Below are 22,838 nucleotides of genomic sequence, written 5' to 3'. Positions count from 1 at the left end.
AGATAAGTACAAATGTAATTGTAGTCGTACAAAGTGTTATTTTAACGGCTAAAATTGTTATTATAACAGAGAAAGGTTCTAAATTTGTAAACAGCAATTATAATAGGAGAAAGTATAATTGTAACAGAGAAAAGTGTAATTTTGGCTAGTAAAGGTGTGATTGTAACAGACAAAATGTGTAAGTTTCTAAAGTGTTATTCTAATAGTAACAAGTATAATTGTGACAGACAAAAGTGTAATTTTAACAACCAAAAGGGTTAATGCAAAGAGAGAAAGTTTGTAAGTTTATAAACTGTAATTGTAATAGTAAAAAGTATAATTCTAACAACTAAAAGTGTAATTCTAACGACTAAAAGTGTAATTTCAAGGAAGATATAATATTAACAAATAAATGGGTTACTTTAATATTGTTATGAAAAGAATTGATAATAATGACACTATTGACAGATAATATTAAGCACAATGGAAAACGAAAGCCGAATGAGGAAGAATTTTGCAGGGACGTTGAAGCTAAGTTCACCCTCTATGTTGGACAGGAATTTCTAGAAATAGAGGAAGCAGCGACATTTTATAGAATTTATGCTGTGGCTTGTGGTTTTGATGTGCGTAAGTACACGACTAAGAGATGGCGTGGCGGGGAAATAAAATCTAAACTGTTGGTTTGCAACCGGGAGGGGTTCAAACATAAGGGACAATTGGAGTGTAGTGGCCGCCAGGACTCAGGTAGGAGACACAAAGTCATGCGCGTTGGCTGCAAAGCGAGGATTAGGCTATTCATGAGGAATGGGGAATTAAGAAATGACAGATTCCACAGTGGCCACAACCATGAACTCGTATCAGCCAGAGATAGAGAGTTTCAAAAGTTGGCATGCAACATAACAGACTACCACAAAATGATAATCCTTTATAATTCAAGGGTGAGTATTCCAGGTTTTCTGAAGTTAGCCTTCGCCTTCTTGAACTTACAGTTTTGTTGATTACAATTACACTTTTCTTCATTACAATTACACTTATTTAAGACATCTGTTAACTTTATTTTGTTAGAATTACAATTTTGTCTGGTAAAATTACACTTTTTCCTACTACAATTACACTTTTTCTTGTTAAAACAACACTTTTGTTTTTTGAATTTATACTTTTGTATCTGTTTTAATTACCTTTTTGTTGATTAAAATACATACATCTAAAAGATTGTCAATACTCAACAGCTGAAGATAGGAGCAACGAAGACTTACAAAATTCTGAAGGAACATGTTAATGGGTTTGAAAACATCGGAGCTAGTTTGAATGATTTTAAGAACTTTCACAAAGATGTGAAATGCTACATTCATGAACGGGACGGTCAAATGTTCGTGGACCACTTTAAGGAATTGGCTGTTACTAGGCCAGGGTTCTTCTTTGACTATGATGTTGATTCTGACGGTAGCCTTAGTAAAGCTATATGGGCCGACGGAATCGCTAGAAGGAACTACTCAGTTTTTGGGGATGCAGTGTCGTTCGATCCGACGTATTCCACCAATAAGTATGACATGTCCTTCACACCTTTCACTGGGGTTGATAACCATAAACGATCAGTCACTTTCTGTGGAGCGCTTGTTGCTCATGAGGATGCAGACTCGTTTAAATGGGTTTTTACCCGTTTTCTGGCTGCGATGGGTGGGAAAGAGCCTAAGTATATTATCACCGATCAGGATGCAGGTATTCTTAAAGCGGTGCCATTGGTGTTCAAGACAGCACGGCACCGATATTGTATGTGGCATATCATGAACAAGGTGCCAAGCAAGTTTGGAATGACGAGAGACGATTATTCAGACTTTTTAAATAAATTGAATGCCATCATATGGGATGAAGACATTGAAGTGGCAGAGTTCGATGCAAAATGGGAAGAAATTGGCAGGGAACACAATGTTAATAACATTAACTGGTTCCAAGAAATGTATGCTAAAAGGAATCAGTGGGTTATGGCTCATTGTAGGGACCTAGATATGGGGGGTGTTATGAGGACAACCCAAAGATCAGAGAGCGAAAATAGTTTTTTTAAGAGATTTGAGAGTAAGTCAGGAACATTAGTTGAGTTTTCGATGCGTTTTGACAGTAGCGATGGACAGCAAAGACACACACGAAACAGATTGACAACGTAATGAGACACACTTTCCCTGTAATATCAACGCATCTAGCTATCGAAGTGCACGGGGCGCAAGTGTACAGCCATAAAGTATTCGAGGAATTTCAAGAAGAGGCCAAGTGCTCAATCGAAACTTGTAAAAGCAGAGGATTTACTGAGTGTGATTCTTTAGAGGTGACCACTGTAAGAGATGCAAACAGGGACAGAAATTATGAGGTCACATACTGCCCAGGTATCATTCTGTAGCAGTTGTTTGTTAGAATTATACTTTTATCCGTTACAATTATACTTTTGTGTATTAAAATTACACTTAGGGGTGTTAAAATTATAGTTTGGGTTGTTACAATAATACTTTGGGTTGCTAAAGTTATACTTTAAGCCATTAAAATTACACTTTTGTTCATTAAAATTACACTTTTGGTTGTTAAGATTACAAAATTGGTTAAAATTATACTGTGTTGTTAAAGTTATACTTTTTTCCGTTAAAATCACACTTTTATTGATTTAAATTACACTTTTGAGTATTACAGTCACACTTTTTTCTGACTGATTTAACTAACATATTACTCTATATTGTTGAACTAGATACATTGAAAGCCACTTGTAGCTGCAGAAGGCTTTAGAGGAAAGGCATTCTTTGCCGGCATGTCATATGGATTTACTCGTCAAACGGTGTGAAGATGATTCCAGAACAATATGTTGTTCAAAGATGGTGTAAAGATGCAAGGTTGTCTAAAATGTTCGATTGTAATGGTGAAGCAACTGATGACGTTGATATAATAGATGGAAAACATTGCGATGTCGATAATGTGGTCGGAGATTCATCGGGACAGTTGGTATGCTCATGGGCAAAATGAAGAATGATGTGGACAACTTTTCTAGCCTAATTAGACAGTTTAAGGAGAAACTTTCACCATTAGGATCACCATTGAATAAACAACAACAGTTGGAGAAAATTCTTGGATGTTCTCCTAGTCAGGAGATAACCATTTTGCCGCCCAAGAAATCCAAGAACAAGGGGAGCGGAAAGAGAATGTTGTCGATGAAGGAAAAAGCAGTTGCTTTGGCAAGGAAGCCAAAACGTATGTGTAAAAATTGCAAGCGATTAGCTAACCATGACAAAAGGAACTGCCCCAACCCATTCGCAGAGCACCCACCATTGTCGCAATCGTCAGCACCCTCGTCAGAGGAAGAAGAAGTAGAAGTAGAAGCGGAAGAAGAAGAAGAAGGAGAAGAAGAAGAAGAAGAAGAAGAAGAAGAAGAAGAAGAAGAAGAAGAAGAAGAAGAAGAAGAAGAAGATATCTTAGAATAATCATTATAATACCTAATAAGTAGTACATTTTTTTGGGTATGTCTACACAAAATACGAGGTAGAACATGATGTTTCGTATTGTGTTTAGACATCAAACTGTCAGGAAGGCAACTGGTCGCCTTTGGTATTACAATGTATTTTGTTGACGTATTTTTATTGGACGAAAACAGTTATAATGTGCTAAACCGTAACGTTTCATTTTTCACTCTTGACTATTATGACAAATTATGTTCTTACAATTACACATATCTAGGGAATAAAATTGCAATGGCCTCATATCACACTTAGTGTAGGATTGTTATGATCAGAATTACACTTAAACTACTTATAAATACAGAGCTGCAATTTCAGTTACACTTCATCTATAGTAAAACCTTATAACATAGTTAAGTGTTCATTCAAAAGTATAATTTTAACTTTGACAAGTGTAATTCTAAGGGGAAAAAGTATAATTCTAACGGACTAAAGTGTAATTGTAAGCTACAAAAGTATAATTTTAACTTTAAAAAGTAAAACTTCAATGGACACTTTTGCCTTTTAAAATAACATTTATATTTTGTGTAATGTAAGGTCTATCTGTCACTGATATGGCCGGTTAGAGTTACACTTCTGACTTATCAGAATTACACTTTTTTGTATTACAGACACACTTTCTTCTGGCTGATTTAACTAACATATTACTCACAATTGTTAAACTAAATACATTCTTTGCCGGCATGTCATATGTATTAGTAGCATAAAACACCTTGTCTTAGAGAATGTTGACAAAATTTACAACCACAAAAACTAACTGTCTAGATGAAGGTTGCTAACATCTACAGATAATACAAAGTATGAAATAAGTGTTTACATAGCCAAGGCAATATTCCCACGAAAACTTAACTACTAAATTAAGGATGTTATTTTTTCACATTGGCACGGGGCAGCCTACGCTTCTGTTGTAATACCTTCCACAGTTTGTCCTTCGTGCTAACAAAGGCTTTGACCTTCTCGAGCACACCTTCGCGCAAAACGTTCATGTCTGCTAGAACGAGGGTAGCTATCAGCTGGATCACCAAATAGCGCCTTGATTTCTTCTTCTCAAGGTCTTCATGCTGAAAAGGAAGACCCTCGTATAAGAGCATAGCCATCATGGTGAACAGACCCGACTCCGGTTGGTTGAGAGTAGGTGACATCCCGCTGAAAGGTATCTGCCGCAAAGCATAATTAGGAATTTCCCGTGCCCTAGTGTTCTTCTTATCCTTATCTCGTGCTTCTAAATAATCACTCACTGCGCTAGCCTGCAAATGTACATAATTACCTCAACAAACTGATTGAACAAAAAAAGATAGCATTCGGAAGAAAGGGATGGACAATATCTTACAATTAAACGCGCTGCTCTTCCAAACTGCGACTTTTTCAAATCAGAATGCCTTTGCCCGTCCAGCAAGTCGACTGTATTTGATTTGTGATTGATACATACGCATGCGAAATGGTCGTCAATGCAGAACGGGACAAATAGCAAGTCTGTTTTCAAGTTAACGGTTCGCTCACTGTCGACGATGAAGGTGTCCGGAGTGGTACAGGTTGTCATAATTCTTTGTCGATTGTGTGCCTGGTTGTTCAAACGTCTCAAGCAATCCCAACAGTATATCCTTTAAAAGGCAATAGTGAACATGATTAATGTGGTTACTTTGTGACCTAAATTGTCACTATTGTCCCTTATAATTACACTTAATACGGTTAGAATGACACTTTTGTTGATTAAAAGAACTAAAGTGAAACATTCACATAATATAACTGTAAGTTAGAAAAGTGTCATTCTAAGTAACAAAGGTGTAATAGAACTGGGCATAAATATGATGCAATGGTTAATGGATTTACCATGTGACGTATACCAAAGAATGACATCCTCATTTGGTCGCCATATTCCTCCTTCTCCAAATGGTTCATCAAAATCGACCAGAACTCGATAACAGTCAACGACATTAGGTTTTCAGGCAACAGGGACATAATGTCACCTCTCCGAAGTGTTGCGTGACGGGTGTCCCAGACCAGCTGTTCACTGCACTCCGTAATATGAAAGAAGTCGTTAATTAAAGTAGAATAAATGTGAAAAATAATCTGAGTATCCTTGATTAAAGAAGTCGTTAATTAAGACAGATTAACAGACCGTTCATCGTAATTGTTGTCATCTAACAAGCAATAGTCGGCAACATGCTTCCTCCTCTGTTTAATCTCCTTGATTAACGCTTGGTTACTCCGGAGCATCTTGGACACCACGTTTGTGTTGAGACCACCTCTACCACAGTCGAGAGAGCAGGCCAAGCCGTCCCCCTTCCCACGAGGATGGCTCTTAACAGATGATAGCGCTTTACCAGATGGAATGCGCATGGCAACAGGTGTCACCTCCATAACTGTAACACCCCGTATTTTATTAAGATGGATAAAATTCTTTTAATTGCTATTTTGAATTTAATTACATCATTTAACGATTTATATATATATATGCTTAGCTAATTAATTAATTTCATCATAATTCGATACGTTAATTTTAATAATCATTAATAAGTTTATTTAAAGTTAGTTCGAGTTTATTGAAATTAGTTCGAGTTTATTTATTTAATAATTTCCGTTTCTTTACGAGTCCTTATAAAAGTTGTTTTAAGTGAACCCGAGATGGATTTTGGGAACAAAACCGTCTTAAATTTGCTATTTTGAGCTTATTTCACTAAATTAGCAATTTTTATTAATATCCGTTAGTTTTGTAAAAATCGCTAATAATTCCGATTTAAGCTGATATCGTATTATTTCCGTTAACTAGCTGAGTTTATTTTATTTTTCACTCATTAAATTTATTTATTATTGATTCCGTTTTATTACTGAAACTTTTACTTAAATCGGTTAAATTTAACTCGAAACGATTTTAATAACGATCGAAGTTTCTTAACGACGAAGAAACGTACGTATAATAAATAGCAGGCAGGCAGGCTGCTCCCTCATTTCTCACGTATCATTTCTTCTTCTCCCTTCCTTTTTCTTCTTTTACGCCTGTTTCAATTTTGTTTTGTTTTTAAATTGATCCTGCCACTCCGTTTGTCATCCGTTTTCAACTATTTTTGTTCCATAGCGCTCCTTTCGTCGTTCTCGTCAATCCGTTGTAAGTAAAATTCATTTTCGTTATGTATTTTTACAAACCCAATTTATATTTTTAGCTTTGTTTATTATAAGACGGTTGTATGTACTAAAATAGACGGTCTGGTAGAATATTTGTTAGTCATAAATGATTAGTTCAATCGGAAAAAGGTAATAATGATAGGTTACTCAAAGTATTACTTGTTAAATTTGTGTATTTTGAAATTTGGTTAGTCCGCTTTATAGTTGAGACGGTGTGTAATTATATATAGGGATCCTTATGGATGTTAATTAGTCAGTTGTATAGTTGAGACGGTGTATACTGATATGTGGAGATGAGTGAGACGGTGTATACTGACCTCTAGGGATCATTTGGGATGCTAGCTAGTAAGTTTTATATTTGAGACGGTGTATACTGACAAGTAGGGATTGTTTTGGGATGCTATTTGGGATCTTGTTTAGTTGTGGTATTGTGCGAAGAAATTAGATTTGTTTTTTGAGTCCGCTTTGCGAGTACTTTGGGACATTTTTGGGACTGTTTTGACTCGGTTTAGGACTGGTTTAGGATTGATTGAACTCTGTTTTGGTACCAGTTTTTGCAGCCTTGCACCTCCTGTTGTTTTGGGACGATCGAAATGGAGGCCGTGTGGGCTATTTTGGCCTCGGTTTTAGGAGCCGTGACGGGCTGAGTTGGGCTCAGTTTTGGGACGGATAAAATGGTGCTTTATGGGACTGTTTCTAGGGCGTAAAAGTTGTGACAATTTTCTTGGTATGCCTGTCAAAAGGGAGGGTCATAATGGTTTATGAACATAAGACAGTAGCTAATGAATATGAGTTACATGTTTTGATTTAAATTAATTTCCGTCTCATATTGTATATAACGATAATTCGTTAATATCGTCCTTCACATAATTATTTTAGGTGACTCATATGTGGTTGAAGATGAAGAGTAATTTTGGGTTTTAGAAGCTTTCTCAAGTTTATTGCTTGTCTCTTTGCTAGTTTAAGGTAACTATTCCGAGTTACTCGACGAATTAATGTCACATTAGTAGTAAATGTGGTGCTTGTTGTTTGTTAAGTGTTTAGATGATTGATAATGTTTTACTTTCATTTTTCACATGATAGAAATTGGAAATAGCGTGAGAATAATATAGCGATAAAATTTGTAATTTGGGGCCAAAGTAGGCCAAGACTCTGAGCTGGGCCAGATTGACCGAACGAGTTTGGTCAAACTAGGTTTTAACCAGTCAGCCTCGATTTGACCGATGACCCGTTACGGGACTCGGGTCGAGGGTTTGTCTTTGAGGTAAGATTAGTTGTTATTGGAGGTTTTATGTTATGCCTTGATATTCGTAATTATCATTCCACATGTTGGTTGTTGGATGAATTGGTTGCCTTATACTTCAGTCTTCTTGTCTTTGCCATTTTAGCTTGTTCTCATAGATTATGGTATTGTCGGTTAGCTGGAATTTGGATTATTATTGATATTGAGGATTCTGTTGGGATTGTATGCTGTAAATAGACATTTATATAGCCTTTCACATGATAGAATATTAGATTTTATGTTGGTAAGTAGGACTTTTTGCCCTCTTAAGGTTAAGTGGGTGTCTTACTTGACTTGTGTGGTGAGTCTTGTGTGGTGTGGGCTAAAGTATTCAAGTGGGACTAGTGGGACTAGGTCCTAGGTGAGTATTTCGGCCTTCATCATAGATAGGTCTTTATAGTCTTTGACGAGTATATGTTCACCGCTTGATAGCCTTTGTGTTCCTGACTAGTGGATTTATATCCAAGTTGGGGCATGACCTCGGTACTTATTTTGATAGTAAGTGGTCGGCTTAAGTACTAGCCAACCCTTCGGTGGTGTCCTTAGGGTACTCACTTCACTTTGTTTTAAAAAAGTTGTGGGTCTTGGGTGCGGTGGTGTGTATCCGCATGTCTAGGTCTCTGCAGATTTTAGGCTAGGGTTGTGTTGTCTCTTGGCCATGTTTTCTTAATAGTAACCGCCGAGCCAAGATACTGGGTTCGATTACCTTCCCTACCTCGTGGTATAGACTCGAGTTACAAAGTGACTATTGACGGTGCTAAGAACTTATGCCTGTCTTTGATATATTGCCCTTTCTTGTATGGTGATTCTATGAATCATAGAAGGTGAGATGCAAGCCGGCTATGGTTGATAGAGTTTGGATTCTGGATGTTATGTGATTCACATGATAGTGTAGTATGAGTCGGTCTAGTATTCACATGCTAGGACTATGTGTTGTTATATTGTTGTTCACATGATAAGAACGATTGTCTAGCATCTATATGCTAAGGCATTGTGTGATTCGTATTCATATTCTTATGTTTACATGTTATATTAATTATGACATTTCGTGGCTGGGAGAACTCGGAGTTACTCCCCACTGACTGTGGCTTTCGTATTTGTATAAAATGCGAATGACAGGTAGGTGATGCATATATGGGGTACATGGACGAGCTAGCGAGCAAAGTAACCTTGGGACCTAGACTGGTTTTATTTCATTGTGACCCTTAAACCCTTTTTGTGTCACATACATTTTAGGGACATATGTCTCCCTCTTTTTCTTTGGTTTGTATCACTTTATTCTCGCAGCTTTAGCATAGTTATGTAAATTAGTCATTAGCATTTGCGGTATTGGCATCCTCCTTCGGAAATGTTTGTGAATGGTTTAGAAAAGTTTTAAAAATGACAGGTTTTAATTAGTTGAACCAATTACAAACATATCTGTCGCTTTTTTCAGTAGAATTACGTGTTTACTTTTCCGCAATAAATGAGGGTGTCACAGTTGGTATCAGAGCATATTTGCTCCCGACGCACGTTTGTGCACCCCAATATAAATAACTTGACCTTAAAATAATAAACTTGAGAGATGGGTAAGATGGGTAGACTTAGGACCTTATGTTGTAGTCTTTTTGTGTTTGCTCTTTGTTAGGTACTAACCTGTTTGTTGATTGTCATTTAATAATTGTTGCGTTCTTAGATCAATGACCGTGAGCTTATCTATAGCTAACGGAGTTATTACCCTTATTATAAAAAAAATTTGAACTAAAGGTTTTGAAAATATTTTAATGTTTTTCACTGGTTTTAACGTCAATTAGTGTTAAAACTTGTTATTGGAGACGTCTGATAATTAGTTTTATCATTTGTTGGTGTAAAAATGTATTTTTATGTCTTTGAATTGGAATATTGATGTTCTTGAGTGATCGCCAAGAGTATCTCCATTCCATTGAAAGGACACTTATATTTTACGAAGATCAAGATGTAGTGCCTATTGCTGAGAATTGAAGATTTGTTCAACCTTTGAAGAATGCTTCTACTTTCTTGAAGATGTTTCTCGTTCTTTTTGTATCTCGCCTTATTCTTAATCTCTTGGTGCTTATCCTCCTTCTAAACTCCCTTCTGTTTTACTTTAAAAGCTACGCTTGTACTCCTAACTTGTCTTTTGTTCCTTGCTAATCCTCCCTTAACGCCATTTGATAGTACTCTTTCTTTTGAGGAATGTTGACCTTGGTTGGAAAACTTGACTCTTGAGGAGATTGTTTGTTTTTGACCCTTTCCTGGTTTTGAGAGGATTTGATGTTGGAAAAACTTAGGTAGTGGGATGAGACATACTTGGTGGTTCTTATACCTATAGATCCTTGATAGAGTGAGTACGTTGGATTGGGGGATTTTGTGTGTCAAGTGTGAGTTGCATTGGTTACTAAGGTTATGGAACATGGCATTGTTGTTTATGTTTGGGATACTAGTGCTTAATGCTTGACTTAAAATGGATGAAACTGAATGGTGGATTTGAGGATATAGGATTGACTAAGTAGTCGAGTTTGTGATTGGCTTCCATAATCACTTTGGATATGAGGGTTTGATAATGTATAAGTTACCATGGGAGAAATGTTAAATGTGGGATTATTAGTTGGTTTTAGTGAGTGATATTGATTACTACTTGAGGTATGGTATGAGAGTTCTTGAGTTGAGAGAGACTTAGTATTGAGAAGAATTTGTTAACCCTATAGTTTTATAGACCTTGAGGTCGCATTGAGTACTTGAGATGATGGGATGATGTCGTAGCTGAGTGTAGCTGAGTGTAGTTCCGCTTTTGGGAATCCTTGATAAGTAAAAGGATAGAGAAACTTGAGATCCTATTGATTTTTCAGATTTTGGGGTTGGTATGTTACTACCTTGTTTTGAAATGAGAACCTTGTGAAATATTTGAGGAACCTTCTCTTGGAGTTTAGAGCTTGGTATTGGGATTCTTGATTGAAGGTTTATTTTTTTTTAAGGAACCCATAGTTGTCACTAGTTGGATACGAATATAGCTTTGTTGGAAGCCTTGACCTTAGGCTTGTGAAAGTTGTTTCTGGATGTTTGAGGATTTGGAGCGATGAGATCACACTTATAGTGGAGTACCTTGTTTCAGGGAATAGATTAGGATGAGATAACATAAGCGATTGAGGAAACCCTTGGGAGTGATGTGGTTATGAGTTTTGTTGTTAGGAAGTTTTCGGAACCGTTTTGAGTGATGTTGTTGTTTGAGATAAGAGTGTCTGGCGTTTCCTTGTTGTCTAAATTCCCTTTCTCCTCGATCATAAGGGTTACCGTTCATACCTCATTTCCTCGCTTCATCTTGCTCCTCCTTTAAGTTTGACACTCGTATCTTGTGAAACTCTATCTTTGACATCCTTGTAATTTTGACTTCAATTTTTACCCTATGAAAGTCATTATAGCTCTCTTGTGGTTAAGTTTGAGCTCTCTTAACATACTTTGTTTTTATGCTATCTAAGTTACTTTCCTTTTTGTACAACTTCTAAACTTTCAAGCTACCAGTTTCGATTCATTCTTAAAAGTTTATGTCACTTCTGCAAACCTAACCTATTTTTGAAGACTTGAAAATGAAAATTTGATTTAGTTCACTATTCCTTTCTTGAATATAAACTCATTTATCGTAATTTTAATTACTAGACCCGAAATTTCTTTAAATTTTATCCAATTTCTATTAACCTTGATCTATTTATGACTTCTTTGTCAAAGTTTAATATTATATTTCAGGAATTTAACTCCCCTTTTAGTTTAAAGGTGAAACCTTCATTTCTATTTTGTCTTTCGCAAAAGAAAATTTGAGTGGATTGCCTTTTTCTTTGATTTTGACGTTGATCGGATGATAGAACTAGTTATTGGAAACGTTTGATAACTTGTTCTACGTTTGTCGGCGAATAGTTTTTGTTTTAAATTTGTCTTTGACTTGGAAGGTTAGCGTTTTTGTGTGCACAACAAGAGCAATTTCGTTCCATGAATGAGACTTATACTTTTGAAAACTCTTCATTAATGTTTTCGAAAGTATTTTGATTTTCGATTTATACAAATGATTTGCTTTTTGACCTTATCTTTGATTTGGAATGTGATGTTCTTGAATGCGCAACGAGAGCACTTCCGTTCCTTTGATGAGAATCGTTCTCATTTCGGAAAATTTTATTTGAAACTTTTGAAAGAATTTTGATTCTTACGATAAGTGACCTTTTAAATGTTTTGTTCGATTCCAATTTCAGTTTTATTTTTATAACCTTTCATTTATACTTTCAAGTTTCGAGGACGAAACTTTTTAAAAGATGGGGTGATTGTAACACCCCGTATTTTATTAAGATGGATAAAATTCTTTTAATTGCTATTTTGAATTTAATTACATCATTTAACGATTTATATATATATATATGCTTAGCTAATTAATTAATTTCATCATAATTCGATACGTTAATTTTAATAATCATTAATAAGTTTATTTAAAGTTAGTTCGAGTTTATTGAAATTAGTTCGAGTTTATTTATTTAATAATTTCCGTTTCTTTACGAGTCCTTATAAAAGTTGTTTTAAGTGAACCCGAGATGGATTTTGGGAACAAAACCGTCTTAAATTTGCTATTTTGAGCTTATTTCACTAAATTAGCAATTTTTATTAATATCCGTTAGTTTTGTAAAAATCGCTAATAATTCCGATTCAAGCTGATATCGTATTATTTCCGTTAACTAGCTGAGTTTATTTTATTTTTCACTCATTAAATTTATTTATTATTGATTCCGTTTTATTACTGAAACTTTTACTTAAATCGGTTAAATTTAACTCGAAACGATTTTAATAACGATCGAAGTTTCTTAACGACGAAGAAACGTACGTATAATAAATAGCAGGCAGGCAGGCTGCTCCCTCATTTCTCACGTATCATTTCTTCTTCTCCCTTCCTTTTTCTTCTTTTACGCCTGTTTCAATTTTGTTTTGTTTTTAAATTGATCCTGCCACTCCGTTTGTCATCCGTTTTCAACTATTTTTGTTCCATAGCGCTCCTTTCGTCGTTCTCGTCAATCCGTTGTAAGTAAAATTCATTTTCGTTATGTATTTTTACAAACCCAATTTATATTTTTAGCTTTGTTTATTATAAGACGGTTGTATGTACTAAAATAGACGGTCTGGTAGAATATTTGTTAGTCATAAATGATTAGTTCAATCGGAAAAAGGTAATAATGATAGGTTACTCAGTATTACTTGTTAAATTTGTGTATTTTGAAAGCTGGTTAGTCTGCTTTATAGTTGAGACGGTGTGTAATTATATATAGGGATCCTTATGGATGTTAATTAGTCAGTTGTATAGTTGAGACGGTGTATACTGATATGTGGAGATGAGTGAGACGGTGTATACTGACCTCTAGGGATCATTTGGGATGCTAGCTAGTAAGTTTTATATTTGAGACGGTGTATACTGACAAGTAGGGATTGTTTTGGGATGCTATTTGGGATCTTGTTTAGTTGTGGTATTGTGCAGTAAATTAGGACTGTTTTTGAGTCCGCTTTGCAGGTACTTTGGGACATTTTTGGGACTGTTTTGACTCGGTTTAGGACTGGTTTAGGATTGATTGAACTCTGTTTTGGTACCAGTTTTTGTGCAGCCTTCTGACTGTTTTGGGACAGTCGAAATGGAGGCCGTGTGGGCTATTTTGGTCTCAGTTTTAGGAGCCGTGACGGGCTGAGTTGGGCTCAGTTTTGGGACGGATAAAATGGTGCTTTATGGGACTGTTTCTAGGGCGTAAAAGTTGTGACAATTTTCTTGGTATGCCTGTCAAAAGGGAGGGTCATAATGGTTTATGAACATAAGACAGTAGCTAATGAATATGAGTTACATGTTTTGATTTAAATTAATTTCCGTCTCATATTGTATATAACGATAATTCGTTAATATCGTCCTTCACATAATTATTTTAGGTGACTCATATGTGGTTGAAGATGAAGAGTAATTTTGGGTTTTAGAAGCTTTCTCAAGTTTATTGCTTGTCTCTTTGCTAGTTTAAGGTAACTATTCCGAGTTACTCGATTTAATTAATGTCACATTAGTAGTAAATGTGGTGCTTGTTGTTTGTTAAGTGTTTAGATGATTGATAATGTTTTACTTTCATTTTTCACATGATAGAAATTGGAAATAGCGTGAGAATAATATAGCGATAAAATTTGTAATTTGGGCCAAAGTAGGCCAAGACTCTGAGCTGGGCCAGATTGACCGAACGAGTTTGGTCAAACTAGGTTTTAACCAGTCAGCCTCGATTTGACCGATGACCCGTTACGGGACTCGGGTCGAGGGTTTGTCTTTGAGGTAAGATTAGTTGTTATTGGAGGTTTTATGTTATGCCTTGATATTCGTAATTATCATTTCACATGTTGGTTGTTGGATGAATTGGTTGCCTTATACTTGATCTTCTTGTCTTTGCCATTTTAGCTTGTTCTCATAGATTATGGTATTGTCGGTTAGCTGGAATTTGGATTATTATTGATATTGAGGATTCTGTTGGGATTGTATCTTTGTAAATAGACATTTATATAGCCTTTCACATGATAGAATATTAGATTTTATGTTGGTAAGTAGGACTTTTTGCCCTCTTAAGGTTAAGTGGGTGTCTTACTTGACTTGTGTGGTGAGTCTTGTGTGGTGTGGGCTAAAGTATTCAAGTGGGACTAGTGGGACTAGGTCCTAGGTGAGTATTTCGGCCTTCATCATAGATAGGTCTTTATAGTCTTTGACGAGTATATGTTCACTGCTTGATAGCCTTTGTGTTCCTGACTAGTGGATTTATATCCAAGTTGGGGCATGACCTCAGGTACTTATTTTGATAGTATGGGGTCAGCTTAAGTACTAGCCAACCCTTCGGTGGTGTCCTTAGGGTACTCACTTCACTTTGTTTTAAAAAACGTTGTGGGTCTTGGGTGCGGTGGTGTGTATCCGCATGTCTAGGTCTGCGCAGATTTTAGGCTAGGGTTGTGTTGTCTCTTGGCCATGTTTTCTTAATAGTAACCGCTGAGCCAAGATACCGGTTCGATTACCTTCCCTACCTCGTGGTATAGACTCGAGTTACAAAGTGACTATTGACGGTGCTAAGAACTTATGCCTGTCTTTGATATATTGCCCTTTCTTGTATGGTGATTCTATGAATCATAGAAGGTGAGATGCAAGCCGGCTATGGTTGATAGAGTTTGGATTCCTGGATGTTATGTGATTCACATGATAGTGTAGTATGAGTCGGTCTAGTATTCACATGCTAGGACTATGTGTTGTTATATTGTTGTTCACATGATAAGCACGATTGTCTAGCATCTATATGCTAAGGCATTGTGTGATTCGTATTCATATTCTTATGTTTACATGTTATATTAATTATGACATTTCGTGGTCGGGAGAACTCTGAGTTACTCCCCATCGACCGTGGCTTTCGTATTTGTATAAAATGCGAATGATGTAGGTGATGCATATATGGGGTACATGGACGAGCTAGCGAGCAAAGTAACCTTGGGACCTAGACTGGTTTTATTTCATTGTGACCCTTAAACCCTTTTTGTGTCACATACATTTTAGGGACATATGTCTCCCTCTTTTTCTTTGGTTTGTATCACTTTATTCTCATGACTTTAGCATAGTTATGTAAATTAGTCTGTTAGCATTTGCAGGTATTGGCATCCTCCTTCTGGAAATGTTTGTGAATGGTTTAGAAAAGTTTTAAAAATGACAGGTTTTAATTAGTTGAACCAATTACAAACATATCCTGTCAGTTTTTCTGTAGAATTACGTGTTTACTTTTCCGCAATAAATGAGGGTGTCACAATAACGGGCTCTTCAGATTCAGTTACGCGCGCACGTTTTGTGGATTCCGGCCCTATGTCACCATCTGTTTTCCTCTTAACAGCATTCAACTTCCTTGTCAACGGATGTCCAGCAGCTGCTTTGAAATAGCCAACCCGCATCAAGATGTCCTCTCTGATACTGTTAATGTCACAAAGGACGAGTGTTGTAGCAATCTCAGCACGGTACAAACTCATAGCATCCTCTTTCCCGAGGTCACATTGGAAAGGGCTTCCGCGGTAGAACATCATATGTAGCATCATGAAAACACCACAGTAATTTCTCGAATAACCTTGACCTTGCCAGCTTAACTCTATGTTGACGATCTTAAACCCGCCGACCTTAGCCCCTTAGATGACCCTTTAGACACCAAATACTTCCCCATTATATTTGCCTGAACATGAATAAGCGTCAGCGAGTCTACGTGGTACACTATATATAAATTGGTTGACTTTTGGATATCGTACACTTACCGAAATACGCGCTATCCCTCCGTAAGGGAGCGTTTCTAATGGGTCATCGTATTTGCGGTTGTCGAGATAGTCAATCTGCTCGGTGAGAAAGTTGATGCACACGCAGCTGTAGTGATCACCGTCACCAGATAACACGGGCAGAAAGATCTGCATCATATGTGGCTAATATCAGGAAAAGGAAACCTTAAAAACCATGATAAAAATTTACATGTTTTGTTACCTACCATGTCCGTGTCAAGCTGGAATGGTACACGGCAGAGATCAGCCCAGGCATCCCACCCACCAAAAATGTCTTCGTCTTTGTTCAATACTTTGCCAAGCTTTTGAGCATTTCAAATAGACCTTGCGGGGTCCTTTTATTTGAAAAGTGTTAAATGCGTGATCAGATAATTAAAATGGCTATTTTATAAAAATAAAGTGAAACTTTAACCAAAAAATGTGTAATGTTAACACAGAAGAGTAATGTTAAAAGTATAATGTCAACAATAAAAAGTGTGATTCTAACGGCCAAAAGTATCATTTTAACGCAGAAATGAGCAATTTTAACATATGAAAGAAGAATTTTAACTTTAAAAAGTATAATTCTAATGGACAAATGTGTAATTTTAAGACACAAAGGTAACATTTGAACTTACAGTGTGACTTAGGCCAAAGAAACAACGGGATATGTCCGAAGGTTTCATGATATGGTTGAGTAGCAAGCACCAACCATCAATAACACTTGTCATGATTTGCTCCCGAGGGTTCAAAGTTGCAATATCTTCCCGCGTAATGAAATAAAACTCGCTGAATTGGACCAATCGTTCACTACAACCCAAAAATCACTTAGTCAACAATATATATATATATATAATTAGCAAAGTTTAGGGCCTCTTGTAAAAATTTAATACACTTACAGCTCGGAAAACGCGTCTGACTGATTGAATGCATAGTCAATCAAGTATTTCCTCTCACTAAACATTGGAACCAGGAGCTCCTGACTGAATGCTAGGTTTCTTGTCGCAAAGCACAATTCAGGATTAGGTGCCCCACAATCAATAGAACACCCAAGGTTCTCAATGACGTGATCCATGCACGGTAAGGGCTCACTCGAGTGAAGTAGAAAAGGATGGTAGCTCAGATCACTGTGAGGGACGTACGGTACCGGGATAGGAATGTCGGCGTTCTGTGCCCCTGGTACTACGTCAGCTGTTACCTCTCTGGGCTCGGTAGTCCCTCCCGAAGACTTGACGGCATCATCCTCCACTGCCGCATCTGTAATAAAAATAGTGTTATTTCATCATCAGAAAGTAAGTGAAACTGTGGCAGAGAAACAAAAAAAGTTTAGAAGACAATTATAATTCAAAGAAAATTAAGTGTTATTTTATCACAAAAAAATCTACTTTTAACTAAAAATAGTGTAATTCAGGCAGACAAAAGTGTAATTGTAAGCTACAAAAGTATAATTTTAACTTAAAAAAGTGTAATTGTAGCAGAGAAAAATGTAATTCTAACAACATAAAGTGTTATTTTAACTAAAATGGTCTAATTGCAGAAGACAAAAGTGTAATTCTTAGAAATAAAAGTGTTATTGTAACTTCAAAAAGTGTAACTTTAGCAGGGAAAAATGTAATTCTAACAAAACAACTTCATCCATGGAACTTCTAAACTCTGAAGGTCAATGCATTACCTCCGTGATCCTTCACTGCAGCCCCATCCACCACCTTTTCTACCGCTGTCTGAGGACTTGTTTCCAAAGTTGGCTCATCATTATTCCACCCCCCTCATTTCCGTCTGCACAGATATTGGGTGCTCCTCAAACAGCGCGTTTACGTCCGCAGTAGAATATACAGTACTTGTCCATTCTACGTCCATAAATTCCTTTGCCTGCAACGCAAATACATATTCCGGCTGCTCGTCACCCTTTAACAACCGCTCATCATTCGTAGCGCCTCCGCCGTTTCCGGCACCCTCTTCATAATGTTGTTCAGCTGCGCGCTCTGCGTCACATATCTCAGATGTTGAGAATAGGAACTGAGTTGCAGGTGGTGCAACTTCTATGTTCTGATCTACCACCAAAGCATTATCCGCCTTCTCAGGCTCCGCATCATCAGGCCCACTATATTCCAAAGTTTTCGAATCCACTTGTACAGCATCGTCTAATGTTGCGGTAACCACTACTGTACTTTCACATTGGATACCAACCTGAGCATTCCCCTCCTCAATCTTCTCATCGTCCTTGTCCGTCTCGGCATTCATGCCTTCAATCACATGCACATCCGTTCCCGTAGCGTCCGGCGCCAATTTCACCAAATCTGTTACCTCACCGATTCCTTGGTCTTCTCTGGCCGGCATTTCTGCACAAGGCTCCGCCTCAATAATCTCCGCAGACGAAAATAGGAATTGAGTGACAGGTGGATCAGCGTCGGTGGGCCCATCCTCCTCATTTTTTTTGTCAGCTATCTGAGGTTCCCCGGCCACAATTACCCCCATGTCCATAGTCTGCTCTTGTTCCTTAGCAGCAGCAGCATTCGCGTAGAACTTCCTCTTAGCCTCATCAACATCTTCTTTTGAATAATACTCTAGGAGAACTTCCCGGTCAAATTTAGTTGGCCCTTCAACAGCCACCTCCTCCTCAGCTACCTTCCTCCTTTTGTAAGTAACAGAAATATCACGAGTACTACAAACGTCCACGTTGGTGTCCTTAATGTAGTCGTCTCTGTTAGCAGCGTCCTTAAATTCAGGCGCGCTGTAAAACTGAACCGCCTCCATTATCTGTTGTGTAGACACCTCCCGTGCTTTCTCAATGGCTACTTCATCCGAAACAATTGAGGCGGCCACCGTGCCTTCGAGGTCTGTACCAACATCTACAGTAACCTCTTTCTCATTATCGTATCCATCATCCTCCATATCATCACCATCCTCCTCATCCTCAACATCATCACCATTCTCATCATCTCCCTCGTCCTCATCACCATTGTCCTCCTCTTCATCATCATCCCCAACATGCTGCTCGTATCCGTCGTCATCTACCTCGTCATTCTGATACTGATCACCTGGACTTTGTTGCAGCACAGGAGCTGATTTCACTGAACGGTTTATTCGTTCAGCTATCTGCTGCATTTCCACAGCATAATCCTTCATACTTTGGCTTTGAAAGAATGATTGTGTGCATTGTGTAGCGACAGGGTCACTAGAATACTTCAGACCCTCTGTTAACCTTTTGAGCGTCATGGCTGCATCTGCATACCATGAATAGAAGACAGTAGCATTCCTTTGCATCTTCAAGTAAAGCTCATGCACATCCTACATTAAAAATACAGATGTTTGGACAAGTGTTCAGTCAAAAGTATAATTTTTATTTTGACAAGTGTAATTCTAAGGGCAAAAAGTATAATTCTAACGGACGAAAGTGTAATTATAAGCTACAAAAGTATAATTTTAACTTTAGAAAGTGTAATTCTAACGGACTAAAGTGTAATTGTATCAAACAAAAGTATAATTTTAACTGTCAAAAGTATAATTTTGACGCACAAAAGTGTAATTGTAACAAACAAGAGTCTAATTTTTAAAACATTAAAATTAGCCTTGACAAATGAAACAAATAACACTTACATCTACAGCCCGAGCTTTCAGCTCCTCGTCATCATCAACACCAGAAGGGAGTTCAATCTCGATGAACTTCTTCCTGTTTGAAGTTGAAGTCACTTGTAATGCCGCATCACTAACCACATTTCCAATGGCCAACACTTGGCTGTCATTAGGCACCCCGCCAATGCTTAAGAATTCTTTTTGAAGGCACCGAGGGTACTTGACCAAGGACCAAGTTAGCCGACCCAAGCGGTTCTTGTCAAGCTCACCATGTAGTTTGTCGGACAGCGTCTGCCGGTCCCAGTGCTTAATGAGAGGCAGGCTGTGGCGACAACTCTTTCCACGAAAATCGAAACGTTGAAAGTACGTGATCATTAAGAAGGGGATACACCCCAGCAGCGTCTGTTTGTTTTCACCAGTACCTGCCGCAGCCTTCACCAAATGTTCCAGCACATAAGTACACCAATCGTACTGCATAATCGAGTCAACATCTTCAACAGCTCTCAAAAGCTTGAAGTCAACCCCACTGTATGACGTTGGAGTTAGGAGTGATGACATGGCGAGCAGAACAAACAGCCTGCAGAATTGAGGACCTCCTTTTTTGTATATTTTTTTAAAAATATCTTGGAAGACAATTCCTAAATTAATGCCTTCGTTAACCCCTTTTATGTTGTACGCTTTTCGCCATTTATCTTTCAATTGCTTGTTCTCTGGCGCTTGAGAATCCTTCTGGCGGCCCGTAGGTACTAGATCAACAGTTTTAGGACCAAGTGGTAACATAAAACAGTCATACACGTCATGCTTGGTGACCATGAACTCTTTATCCTTAGCTGCCCGGAAAATATACGATTCGTCATCGAATGCTTTCGAGAAAATCTTTAACATGACCCATCGGATATGTTTTGAGCTTAAGCTCAAGAATACCACCGAAACCGATCCTCCGTACCGCATCTGTTTGTGCATCATTAAGCTTTTCAATGAGCTCAACAAGTCGCGTTTCGACCAAGCACTTGATGACCACCTTTGCACTTTTGTTCGTGGCTGGTTTCGCTGGTTTGGCTGGTTTGGCAACAACAAGCTCCTTATTTAACTTGACAGGCACCTTTGCTTTTTTGGACTTGCCTGATTTACCCTCATTTCCACCTGACATCTGTTAACATTACTCAAAATTAATTGTTGCATACAAAAAAAAAATTACTACAAAAAAAAGTTTAAATTGTAGCAGCATAAAGTGTAATTATAGCAGCCACAAGTGTAATTCTAACAATATAAAGGTGTAATTATAGCAGCAACAAGTGTGATTCTAAAAAAATAAAGGTGTTATTTTAACAGGCAACAGAAAACTCTCAGCAAAAACAAAGTGTGATTGTAGCAGCATAAAGTGTTATTTTAGCAACAAAAGTGTAATTCTAACAAAAGTGTAATTTTGACAAACAAAAGTGTAATTGTAGTAGACAAAAGTGTAATTCTAACAAAATAAAGTGATATTTTAACAGGCAACAGTGACATTTTAACAGAAAAAAGTGTGATTTTAGCTGATAAAAGTGAGATTCTAACAAGATAAAGTGTTATTTTAACAGGCAACAGTGTAATTTTAGCAAAAAAAAGTGTAATTGTAGCAGCATAAAGTGTTATTTTAGCAACAAAAGTGTGATTCTAACAAAAGGGTAATCAAAAGTGGGATTTGTAGCAGCATAAAGTGTAATTATAGCAGCCACAAGTGTAATTCTAACAATATAAAGGTGTAATTATAGCAGCAACAAGTGTAATTCTAACAAAATCAAATGTTAATTTAACAGACAAAAGTGTAATTTTGACAAACAAACGTGTAATTGTAACAGAATTACACTTTTGTCAGCATAAAGTGTTATTTTAGCTTACAAAAGTGTAATTCTAACAAAAGAAAGTGTTATTTTAACAGGCAACATTGACATTTTAACAGAAAAAAGTGTGATTTTAGCTGACAAAAGTGTAATTCTAACAAGATAAAGTGTTATTTTAACAGGCAACAGTGTAATTTTAGTAAAAAAAGTGTAATTGTAGCAGCATAAAGTGTTATTTTAACAACAAAAGTGTGATTCTAACAAAAGGATAATCAAAAGTGGGATTTCTCCAAAAAAAAAAAAAAAATTGGATAAACTGTAATTTTAACAAAGAAAGAGTAATTGTAAGCAACAAAAGTAGGATTTTTCAAAAAAATCTGACTAATCTTAATGAATATGAACATATATGCTAAAACCGTTAGTTGACAAAATACAGTGATCAAAAATAAATGTCATACATGTCCTAAATGTGCTAATAATAACTGGCTAATCAAAATGAAGAAACCAAATACAGTGATCAAATAGAACAGTACAGCAACAATGGTGACAAAGTACAGTTACCAAATACAGTCCAATTACATAACAATGTCCAACAAATTAAAAAAAACGTCTAAATAAATGAAGAGAAAAGATCATAAAACTATTAAAACCCAAAAACAAATCATAAAACTCTAAAAACCCAACAAAAAATACCTTCTGAAGTAATATGAATGGACGAAAATGGCAGCTTGCAAGTGAGAAAAGAAAATGGAGAAAAAACGATAATAAGGTAACAAAAAAAGCGATAAAATTTGGGGATTTAGAGCAGCAGTTTGGGGGAAAATTAATGGGGTTTAATTTGGGGGAAATATTTTGGGGGAAGATTTGATTTGAATAATAGAGAGATGATAAATGGGGGGAAGTTTGTAGGACGTGTGTGTGTGTGTGTGTGATGTTTTGATTGACAACCTGCATGCATGCTAATACCCTATGAGTGGTAGGAGGAGAGAGGTAATTATTTTAGGCATTAGAATATTATTATTAGTTGCTTTTTTCTTTTAATCTAAGCCATTCAAGTCCATGATCTAAGGGTAGACAATGGAACTCATGGACTCAAATATAAGACATGGACTTACTTGATCTTATTACTATATATATATATATATATATATATATATATATATATATAGAGAGAGAGAGAGAGAGAGAGAGAAGAGATCAAGTGAGTCCACCCAATTTTATTGAGTCCCTAAGTTCTCTTTAGGGCCATTGAAAAGA

The 22,838-nt window shown here is 36.9% G+C and overlaps 1 protein-coding gene and 1 long non-coding RNA gene across 2 annotated transcripts; one reads left to right on the top strand and one right to left on the bottom strand.

Annotated features, from left to right (window-relative positions):
- Window positions 1-7,472: 7,472 nt before the first annotated feature.
- LOC141598327 (uncharacterized) lies at window positions 7,473-9,185 on the top strand. The gene is made up of 2 exons (XR_012523421.1): window positions 7,473-7,559; window positions 8,995-9,185. It is a non-coding gene; the product is annotated as an uncharacterized LOC141598327 (long non-coding RNA).
- Window positions 9,186-16,830: 7,645 nt separating this feature from the next.
- Window positions 16,831-19,455, bottom strand: LOC141598325 (uncharacterized). Its single transcript, XM_074418119.1, has 3 exons — window positions 17,858-19,455; window positions 17,085-17,442; window positions 16,831-16,995 (listed from the first exon to the last, which is right to left on the bottom strand). Exon 1 carries the CDS (start codon window positions 19,447-19,449, stop codon window positions 17,938-17,940), a length of 1,512 nt encoding a protein of 503 aa, XP_074274220.1. The 5' UTR covers window positions 19,450-19,455; the 3' UTR covers window positions 16,831-16,995; window positions 17,085-17,442; window positions 17,858-17,937.
- Between the last annotated feature and the right edge of the window lie 3,383 nt (window positions 19,456-22,838).

Source organism: Silene latifolia, chromosome 9 (genome assembly GCF_048544455.1).
Source record: "Silene latifolia isolate original U9 population chromosome 9, ASM4854445v1, whole genome shotgun sequence".
Lineage (NCBI taxonomy): Eukaryota > Viridiplantae > Streptophyta > Magnoliopsida > Caryophyllales > Caryophyllaceae > Silene > Silene latifolia.
Note: the sequence above shows the minus strand (reverse complement) of the source record. Positions and strands in the feature narration are given on the sequence as shown.